This window comes from Octopus bimaculoides, chromosome 4, assembly GCF_001194135.2.
Source record: "Octopus bimaculoides isolate UCB-OBI-ISO-001 chromosome 4, ASM119413v2, whole genome shotgun sequence".
Taxonomy (NCBI): domain Eukaryota; kingdom Metazoa; phylum Mollusca; class Cephalopoda; order Octopoda; family Octopodidae; genus Octopus; species Octopus bimaculoides.
The window spans coordinates 134339247-134351053 of record NC_068984.1 but is presented as its reverse complement, the minus strand read 5'-3'; the positions used below and the strand labels follow the sequence as shown (position 1 = coordinate 134351053).

At 29.5% G+C, this 11807-nt stretch overlaps 1 protein-coding gene across 7 annotated transcripts in view; it reads left to right on the top strand.

Annotated features, from left to right (window-relative positions):
- LOC106880165 (neurexin-3) overlaps nt 1–11807 on the top strand; it is a 359785-nt gene that overhangs the window by 211225 nt on the left and 136753 nt on the right. For all 7 annotated transcript variants that reach the window (XM_052967514.1, XM_052967515.1, XM_014930008.2 and 4 more), the window contains 6 exons: nt 417–572; nt 1945–2731; nt 3670–3887; nt 6836–6944; nt 7802–7876; nt 9059–9811. In XM_052967514.1, the coding sequence (XP_052823474.1) occupies nt 417–572; nt 1945–2731; nt 3670–3887; nt 6836–6944; nt 7802–7876; nt 9059–9811 (2098 nt within the window). The remainder of the gene's footprint in view (nt 1–416; nt 573–1944; nt 2732–3669; nt 3888–6835; nt 6945–7801; nt 7877–9058; nt 9812–11807) is intronic.

Genomic DNA, 11807 nt, shown 5'->3' with positions numbered 1-11807 from the left:
TACATATACGTACACACACACACATGTATGTATGTATATATTTAAGTATACATTTATATATCATTTTGGAAATACCATTTGATTTTTTTTTTTATATTTCTACTTGTGTTTTTTCAATAGAATACTGTGTTTTGAATACAGTTTTTTTTTTTCTTATTTATTGTAAAAATTTCTGATATTCATACATTAGAAATTATTTTACCCAAAAAATTATATGCAATGTCTTTTATGAATTTTATTATTGGTATCTTATTATTTTTCTTTCTCATTTATTTATATATGAGATTTATATTCGATTCATGTGGACCAATTTTATTGCTTCTCCATAATTTATTTAAATTATTCTGTCTCCTTTACAGATGGTATGAAACCATTTTTCATGAACTAATTTTCTTATTTTTAATTCTGTGATATAGATCACTTTTCAAGTGGATACAATCAAGAAAATTGGTACAACGATTGGAACGTTTACTTTGCTTTCAAGCAAAGTACTTTTCTTAGGGGGAAGTCTCAATACGTTAAACCTACCTGGCTCAAAGCTTAAACAAAATTTCAAAGGCTGTATGAGGAAGGTAAGCATGTCTTTGAATTACCTTATTTTAATTGTTGAACTTCCTATGAAATGTTATTTTATTAACAACAGTAATGAAGTTTATGTCTAGTAATGGGTCAATAAAATATTATGCTTTGTGATAAATGATAAAATTTCAGTCATGATCAATAAAAGAAATAGCCAGTGCTAATAGTATGCTTGTTAGAGAAATACCTGTTTTCCCTTGTATCTATAACAAACTGTAAATAGATTATTTTTATATGAACCATTAAAATGTTGATTATTTTCAGTTTTACACATGAAATTTTTGAAGTATTTTAACAATCATATGTATTCACATGTTCTCCTTTAAAAGATCAGGATCTAAAAGTCATTAATCCAATAGTATGAAATTTTGACCTTATTAAACTTAATTCTACGTCAAAGTGAAATTGTAAAGATGAACATGATGTTTCTGATTTAAAATCTGATGTTTTAATGAAGTTGCAATGCTTTTATTAAGTTTTATGAATATTCTACCAAAAGTATCTTTCTTAAATTATGGAGAAAGTCATTCTCTAAAACCTTTATTGTCTCTGTAGGAGCTTATCAGTAATACTTTCAAGAATTCAGAATATATTGTTTCACTAATAAGTCTACGATGCTTTATAGTCTGTAACTCATCTAATTACTTTATTGGCAGTTATCTGTCCAATAAAATGTTTACTTTTAGTTCATTAAATTCTTGTAGAATTTCTGTCTGTTTTACAGCTTAAAACTGGTTTTTATTCATTTTATACTGTGTGAAAGGGGAAATATACCTTAATCATTCATTCAAAGATCAACAAAACTAGTTAAAGTATTCTACAAATATTATTACAATAATTTTGGTGGGGTTAAACTAGCATATAGAATAAAGAATAATACTACTTGCATGATGATCCTGTAATTTTATTTTTCACTTTTCCTAAACTTATTTAGTATTTGGATGCAAACATTGGAGGCACCAAACTAGATTTTATAAAATTATTTGTTACTTGTTGAATCATTCATAAGAATTTTCTTACATATTTGTATTTATATCCAAATTTTCCAACTAATTTTACTTTGTCTTTTATTCTTCCACAGTCAATAAAATGGAACTCCAACATGTTATTCTTCTTACAAAATTAAGCTTATTAAGTTCACTTATGGCATTTTTATTGCCTAAAGCAATATGTGTTGGAGTGCTGTGATATGGGTTTGCTGATTACTTAACCAACATTTTTATGAATGGGAATCCATATTGAATGTTAAACAAATGATATTTGGATTAAACACTGAATCTCAAAACAAAATACTTCTTACTGCAATTATATTTTCTTTAATATATTTTTCCTAATCTGTATATTTTCTTTAAATATGTGTTTCAGGTCTTCTACAAAGCCGATGGTATTGAATTGAATTTGATTGAACTTGGAAGAGATAAACATGACTTAATCGATGTCGTTGGGGATGTGCAATTTGGAAAATGTCACATTCATATAGATCCAGAACCTATTACGTTCACATCGCCCGACTCATTCATCACTCTTCCGAAATGGGACGTTTCCAAAGGAGGCAACCTATCTCTCAAATTTGTAACCAACGAACCAAACAGTGTTCTCCTCTACAACAGTAGGAGCGAGAATCATGATGACTTCTTAGCAGTAGAAATGCTAGATGGCTTCTTGTTCTTTGTTTTCAGTATCGGATTAAACTCCCAAAGGCTGAGAGTAACAGAACAAAAAATTAACGATGCTTCAGTACATGAAATATACATCAATATGACAAAAGAAGCGGGGTATATCGATGTGGATGGACATAGGACGGATTATGCAATCCCTGGCAAGAGCGTATTGAGCCCGCATGGTAAACTTTATTTAGGAGGCATCGGTGATAGGGAAGATCGATTTTTATTGCCAAAAGAAATATGGGCTGGAGTGCTAGGATATGGGTTTGTTGGTTGCTTGACCAACTTTTTTATGAATGGGGAGTCTTTCGAATTACCTGCGTTGAGTGTCGAACAAATGGTACCTGGAGTGAAAAATGAATGTCAAAACATGAAATCCCAGTGCTTGAAACGTCCCTGCTTGCACCAAGGAAACTGTGCCAAGGGCTGGAATCGATTCATTTGTGATTGCAGGCAAACTGGATATTATGGTACTCTATGTGAACATGGTAAGTTATTATTTTAGCTTTATGAAACCAGAGAGTGTGTTTCATCATGTGCTGGTGAGTTATTTCAAATTAAATGAAAACAGTTGATTTTTAGGGACCCCTGTTAGTTGAAGCTAGTGTCTGCACATGTAGATGCAGAAGATATTTGGGATGATCATGGTTAAATAAATGGCTAGCCAACAACCACAAACCAGCAGGCTGGACATGTGTAGTACCAAAGAGGCAACACTATGAAATATCAATTTTGTAAGGTCACATCCAGACATATGACTGATAAATTCATTTATTTAATCAGGACTGACCTGGGGCTAACTGCCTACTTTACAGTTAGGAGAACTGGGCCATTTGAGAATTCATTCTCTTGGCTAAAGACATTCTCTTGGCTAGCTGCCGGCAGAACATGCATCACTGACTTCTTGTCTTTTAAAATTTCTAAAATCTCTAGAAATAACTTTCTATGATGATGATGATTTCATAGTTGACTAAATTTAAATATTCATAAACACATCAACATTATTATCATCATCAATATAATTGCTATTTTTATAATTGTTTTTCTAAGCTAGATTTTTTTTAAATACTAATATTTTTGTGTGCAATTATTAATTTAATTCTAGTTTTCATGGTCCGTGTATAGCTGATTGTAGCAAATGTTTTAGTTGCTATCTTGTTCAAAAGGGAAATGAATATTAAAACAAACTAATTTATAAAATATAATTCAATAAAAAGCAAGTTGTTAAAAGGATATTTCTATGTGTGACTTCCATAGAACTAAAAGGAACAAGAATCAAATTTTCAATGACATCAAAATACAAGCATTATTTATATTAATGAATTAGGTTCATGTACCATGGTCAAAAAGAATTTCTAAAATTATTTTACTATGAATTACTTTATAAGATCCATTAATAATATTATGTAAATTTTCATTTTTTTAGTGGCTTCAACACTTCACTTTGAAGGCACACAGTTCATGAAAATAACATTGGAAGGAGAGTCTAAATCTGAAGTAGAAGATATATCATTGCGATTCAACACTGTGAGACCACATGGGTTGCTCTTCCTTGCTGCCTCAGGAAAATCTAAAGATATTATGGAGTTGCTGTTAGAATCAGGAACCATTAAATTCACTATTAAACTTGGCAGTGGCACGAGAGTGAGTACTAGTAACTAAGATATATTTGTGTTATGAAGATCAAAAACAGATCAAGTGAAAATATTTTATAGTCATTGCATGGAAAGGAGACTTTTAGGAGTATGAATGTGTAATATGTATGAATGGCAATATTTAAAGTTTAACAATGATTTCAAATGATAGTAGTGGATTTGTAAGAACTTGTATTAAGATATAGAACTTGTATTAAGATGCATTAGATTGTGATGTTACAACTGTCAACCCACAGAGCATTATGGGCATTGTAAATATTAACTGAATGTTAAATATAGATAAAACTGTTTTCAGCTCCAGGATAAATGATTCCTAGACATAGTAATTCCTAGACTTAACAATTTGACTATAAAGAAAGTTTAATATGCATCACTTATTGGCATAAACTTATCAGCTGCAATATAAATTTTATATGTCTGTTACTGTAAGTCTTATCATTTCTATGAGTAGAAAAAGAAATGTTAATACACTCTGGTCAGAGATTGATTTTATGGAATAGAAATTACTGAGATACTAGTACATTTAAGTGCTACCTGTTACATTGATTCATGTTTTTGACTGTTAGATAATTAGTACCACCATCATGAATTTAATGACCATTTTTTCATGCTAGATTAAGTTGGAAAGATAGCAATGATTATGCTCCTACAATCTTTTGATATATCAATCATAACATCTTTTCCTTAAATTTTACTTTGTCTACTATTTTAATTACTATATTCTAGCACCAAATTATGTCATTCTTCCCCAGAATGCATTCTCTAGTCTCTTTATATATCTTTCCCAATATACTCACCTCACCTATTTACTTTAATTCAAAAATTTAATATTCTATTATTGCATGCATTATTTGGTGCTAAAACAATTCATATGGAACAGTATAACAACTAACTTGAAGTAAATTACAATTAATGCAATTTAGAAAGATATTAGATAACATGGTAAAATGTAAATTAATAAATATTTAATTGTTTAGAAAGAAGTAGGATAAAATTTACTAGGTGCAAAACATTTACTTTTCCAGGATTTGTTTCTATTTATATACATTAAAATCTTTGTTTAAATATGCATAATCTTAAAAAAAAGTCATGTGAAACTTTTCTTTAACTGCACTTGAACTGAAATCAACCATAGAAATATTTGTATAAAATATTGTGATTTCTAAGAAAAGGAAAATAACTCAAATTAATTATATTTCATCAGTACCACCATCAACTAATAAAAAAAATTAAAGAATATATTTTATGATATCAGTTATCAATACTTTGGAAAGAATCTATTGCATGATTTAATTGAAATACAGATAATCAAATATTGGTTTCTCATAAAACAAAATGAAAATTCACCCAGCTTGTAATTTATCAAATACACGGAATATTTTCAAGAAAATGTAAACTGAGAAACGGAAGATTTCTTATAATCTTTCTAAAAGACTTACTTAAACAAAGAACAACAACAAAAATTTTTTAAAGGAGTGTACAGAAAAGATGTGTTGATATTTGTTACAGATATGTATGTAAATAGTCTTTGGATTTTTTTACAAAGAAAAAAAAAAATACTATGCTTTTATTGCAAAGTTATATTTTCTAAATGGTTTCTAAACAGATTAACAACTAACCAAATTCTTGTAACTTTATTTCTACAAAAATCAATTGGAGTTACAAATTCACTTCCTTTAGATAACTTTCCAACAAACTTTAGATAAATTTATTATGTTCTCTAAATAGCATTGTTATCATACCAGTTTAATATCTATATCTCTCACTCCATATATATATATATATATATATATATAAACATATTTTTGTTTACATGTGTAAGTGTTTGTGTATGAGTTTTCAAATAGGGGTACCTGTGTATTTTATGTATGCATATGCAATGTTAGAAAAGATCGATCAGCTCAAACAGATCATATTATGAAGGCCAAATTGAATCTGAAAACCAAGGAAGAGAACAGGTAGAAGATCATAAACTCTGATATTAAACCATCTCAGTTGTTTCAAAATGATCGAACAACAATATTGCAGAATTGAAGAGGACAAATGACAAATATAAAAAACCTGGCAGTTCCAACTACAACTCACTCCATATATTTGATGTAATTTGAGTGGGCACATGTTCCATACAATGATTAGTTTTCCCAGTTGTCAGACATACCAGCACAACAAACAAAAGGAGAAAAGAATGAAATAGCCAACAGTGATGACAATGACAGTGATGTGTGTGGATTTTACATACAATACATATGAAGCCATATACACCTGATAATGGCTGTCTCTTCATTTCTCTATGTATTTAGCTTATGTATTAATAAATACACAAAAAGATTTTAAGGCCAGAATGAAATCTGCAGAGATAGGAAGTATAATTTGTTGGTATAGATGATAGGTATTTATAGGATATTCTTTACAAAAATGTGCTTTCCAATAATTTACAAAGATACTTTTCAAAGACAGAATTCTTTCTCAGATTGAAGAGTTCATATTTTGATCAAATATCGATGTAATCTCATTGCATTTGCAATTGTCTTAAGTTTGAACCAAATGGAATGATTATTCGAATATTAATTATCCTCTCATAGATACTTCCATCCTTCATTTAAATATGATTCCAGCATTTCCATGTCACTCTTAGAGAAGAGAATTATTAGAGATAGTTGAAGTATAGAGAACTTGCTGATGGTAGAGTGTTTATATATATATATATATATATATATATATATATATATGCCATATTGCCTGAAGAAATGAACGCATGAACTAAGATCTTCCTGATAACCATTGATATTATGGATTGTACTGTAATCATCTCAGGAATACAAAATCATAAGAAAGATGTGATTTGTGGAAATGTGCATAACAATGCGTTAAAATATTTATAAATTCCATCCATAGAATATTAATTATCATTATTATTATTATTATTATTATTTTCAGACCCTAATTACTGGCCAAAGTCTCAATGATGGACAATGGCACACAGTGTTTGTTAAGCGCAGAGCTAGAACTGTAGAGCTGGCAGTTGATTATAACTTACCAGTCACTGGTAAGAATATTTTTTCATATACTATTGTTTGTTTATTTGTTTATCTTCATTTTACCAATCTTGCATTAGCTGCTCTTCTTGTCAGTAACCTTTTTCTGTCTTTCAATAAAAGAATCTTTTGTGTCATACATCTCCAAAGGCACAAAGCAAGCAAACAAGTTGTTGACAGGAAAAGCGACAACACACCACTCATAGCAACATAAACCAGATACACATATATGCATTTATACACACACACACACACACACACACACACACACACACACACACACACACATACACAACCAGTTTCTTCAATTTCCAGCTTTAGTTGGCCTGAGGATATTGCAGAAGACACTTGCCCAATGTGCCATGAAGTGAGACTGAACTTGAGACCATGTGGTTGGAAAGCAATGTTCATGCCCACACATCTATACCTGCATCTACTGCAGAAAAATAAGCTTAAAATATTGACTGATAGAGTTTCAAAAATAATTAACCAAAACTGTAAGCAAACATCTTTGCTGAATATTTGTATATTCCTCTGAAAATCAATACTTTAAAATAATAGATAAAAGTAAAAGATAGAACTGTTACAAAATATATAGTGTTAGCAAATATTTTATCTTTTGATAGAGTATTTTAACTGCTAATGCTGCTAACAAACTTCTGAATATTGTAACTCTATAAACCTTACAGTCTTGGAAAGAGAAAGTTGATTTTGCTAAATGTCTAGTATCAGTTTTATGATATAAATATTTAAATTGTTTCTTAATTATTTCCTTATAAGCATATATATTATTGAAAAAGGTAGAAGTAAAGGTTAAAGGATTTATTTTAAAAATCCATTTAAATATTGTATGTCTTTTTTATTCTAGATAAGCTACCAGAACTAAGAAAAACTTTAAAATATGAGTATATATATATTGGCTCAATTGGACCTGTACCCTCGGGTAAATATCTTACATTTCATTATTTGCAGGAAAAATATTAAAAGTACCAATTACCTGACTGATGTATGATAGTTATGCTTTAAATATTTTATGCAGTTATTTTGATAATAAATCTGATAATATTTTTAGTAGCTTCATATTAGATAGCATTATTTGTTCTCAGTAAGGATGTGTTGTGTGGGGACTGGCATGCCAAAAATTTAACCCAACATCTCTGCATGTCATAAAAGCAATAAAAGTGGTCGAGGTTGGATTTGCACTCCAACCTCATAAAACCCTCACCAGCAATGACTACCCAAACAGACCCATGGCTTGGATGGCTGTCACCTGAGTTGTGCAAAGGCATCATCTGCCAGGAGTAGATAATTACCAACAAATAATGTATTCAGCAACATGTTGTTACAGTGCATGCCCCCATACTACTACTAATAAGGTTGTCATGTACTATACAACTAATACTAGAAAAATATTTCATTTATTAACTCAGCATACCTTCAGAATAATATAATTCTTGCTTGATATTAAAAATATTAATGCAGTTTAAATCATTTTGAGACTTCAATATTTATAAATGAATCTTTATATATTTTTTATAAATGTATATGAGATTTTTATCAGTCAAGGTTGACCATGTATTTGTACTCATATGTCCAGATTTGGATAAGATTTTTTTTGAGAAAGACTGACAGTTACCCATGCATGCAAGTCTCCTCTCTCCAAAATACTGATGTTTATAAAAGGAAAAAGCCACCAGTTTGGGCCAATGCAACTTGGCATCAACATCATCACAAATAATGCAGTCAGAATGCAAAGAGTCTGAACTGATACCACAAGCTGCCTGGCCAACATTCCTTCAATCTATCGACCTGGTTTGATACTTTTTATTGATTTTGAAAGAATAAAATCCTTGGAAGGATTTGATCTTAGTGTGCTAAGAGTTTAAACAAATACCACAAAGCATTTAATTCAATGCTCTAATGACCCTGCAATTTTCTGCCTAAAGGAAAATATAAATAATATGCTTTGTATATAAATATAGACATTAGTCAGTAGACTTAATTATTTATATAAAAGTAGAAAGATCCAAGAAATTAACAAAAAAAAAGTAGATTCAAGTTTTTCATTGTGATACTTTTTCAAATGTCAATTATCAGCAATTTTCTATTAATTTTCTTATTCTAGAAGAGCTTCCTGCAACTTCAAGTGTTTCAGAGTTTCATGGTGAAGCTAGCAAACTTACAGATGACAATACAATTCATGGTTATGCCAGTTTTATTGGACTCATGCAACAGCTAGTTTTCAATAAAAAACACTATTTTGAAATGGCAAAGTCCGGCAAGGCAAAAAATATTGAAGTCAGCGCACAGTTTGATGGGGGATCAAACATTGCTAGAGACCCAATCACATTTAAGCAAACATCTGCCTTTGCCGAACTAAGCACACTCAACATCCATTTATTGTTTGTCATTTCTTTCAAATTCAAAACCACGGAACCTGATGGCCTGTTGCTGTATAGCGGTGGCAAAGAAAAGGACTTTCTTGCACTAGAACTTGTAGATGGCTATATCTATTATACATATAATCTGGGCAATGGGGCCCAAGTGATAAAAGGAAACACTCCAGGTCCCTTAAATGACAACCAATGGCATTTGGTATCACTCTCCCGCCTTGAGAAAAATTCTCAGTTGTTTCGAGTTGACATCAATCCTACTGAGATGATCCCCGTCCTCAATGGAAGAGCTATCCACTTTGATCTCGAGGGACCCCTCTATCTTGGAGGGGTAAAAAAGACAGTTTTTGCCAATTTACCAAAATCAATTCGTTCTAAACACGGATTCCAAGGATGCATGGCTTCAATTGACCTTAATGACATTTATCCTAAAGTGTTAACAAATGCCACACATCTTCACGGTCCAGTAATTGCAGGCTGCAAAGGTAAGCTCTTTTACTTTACTATATATCAGTGCTGTCATAACATAATATACTTTTTAAGATCTTAAAAATAAATTAAAACTGGTGTTCAAAAAATAATTTATATAATTTCACTTCAGCTGAGCTCTTACAATGAGATATAAAGCAACAAAACAAGTAATAAATAATTCATAGTATTGGTATGATCTCCAATATTTCTGTTAACTTAGTGGTTTTAAAAAAACAATTAACAAAAAGAATATTTAATTTATTACATTTGATAGTTATGGTAATATATGAAAATAAAATATCTACACATTTTCTAAAATTTAATGAAAATAAATTTTGTTTATTTCTTACAAATATGCAATTGCTACAGACCTATGAACAAAATACCATTGATACTGGCATTTCTCATCTTGTGACATCATCAATATGGAAATAATATTAGTTGAGGGCTGGAATATATTTTCTACTAGGAAAATTATATTTAGAAATCATTCATGTATACAATGCAATTTATATTAACTGTTAGTCCATATGTGTTATTCAGGTGATATGATAATAATAATAACAATAACAATAATAATAATAATAATAATAATAATAATAATAATAATAATAATAATAATTTTCCCGAGATTTAAACTTGACTTGATAAGACACGAATGAAAATTAAGAGTGAGAGTAAGTCTTTATATTCTTTGAAGCTAGCTATTTATCTGGTTACACAAAATTGATATGAAATGATTGCTTCCCCTTCTCTCATTGTCACGTAACGTACAAATAAGGGAGATAATTTAAAACTATTAGTAACTTCCCTTACATAACTGTTGTATTATAGCATTCCAGTCTAAGGTCACTTACTCTTTTATGTTTTGTTTCTGTAGAAAATGCTTTAGGCCCGAAGATTTTTTTTATTTCAAGTGGGACTCCATAGTATTAGTATTTTCTATTTATTTTATTCGTAAGAAAATTATTTGTATAATCATTTTTACATATGAATAAAATTAATTTTAACAGCCAATGCTGGAAAATACTAATCATTTTAAAAATAAAATATAATTCATTTCTTTAAAATAATGACAAGTAAGTTAATAGTATTTTGTGTGTGAATATATATATATATATATATATATATATATATATATATATATATATACATACACACACACACACACACACACACACATTTACATAGCCTATCCTATCTATCTCAGTGAGGACAATAGAAAAGGGCATGATTGCTTTTATTTCATCCATCAAGTGTTGATAAAATAATTACTGATAAACGTGCTGAAATATTTGGCCAAATGCCTTAAAACTAAAAGTAATGACCCTCGTCATATATGAGGAGCAGCTAACACAAGGATTATTTCATTCTAACAACTTTCCACTAATATATAACCTTTGCTGATATTTAACCACTAATAGGTTATTTTCTCTTTCTCTTCATCTCACCTAAAACTGATTATTTCCTAACAGATAATAGACTGAAGAAGTGGGCAGTTTTTTTTAATTGATTAATCTGTGATGTTACTAATAAAAATCAACTTTTCTTTTATTTCCAAATATTATCAGTCTACCTAATTAAATTAAAACTCACCTGTTATTAACAAAAAGTGATGATTCTTGCTGAATTAATACAATGTATAATATAAACTTTTACAGTTTTTTTAAACTAACATATCTTTCAAATTTCAGAATAATTAACATAATTAATGATGAATTAACTTTTTGTGCATATATCCAAAATTATTTGCTATAAAAACTTTTCAAAAAAAAAAAAAGAAAGAATTGTAGTGAAAATAATAATATTGTTATGAATTTGAATTTTTGCATTTTATGTTTCTTGCAGTTATATAGTTCACTTTTACTTTATATCATAACTCTAAAATTTAGTTGATTATCAATGTGCATATTGTAGTTAACCTTATAGTTAGTATTTTAACAACTTCTCAGTCATGATAATAGTTGCAAATTTATTATTTACATATATTTACATTCAAATTGTCCTTCA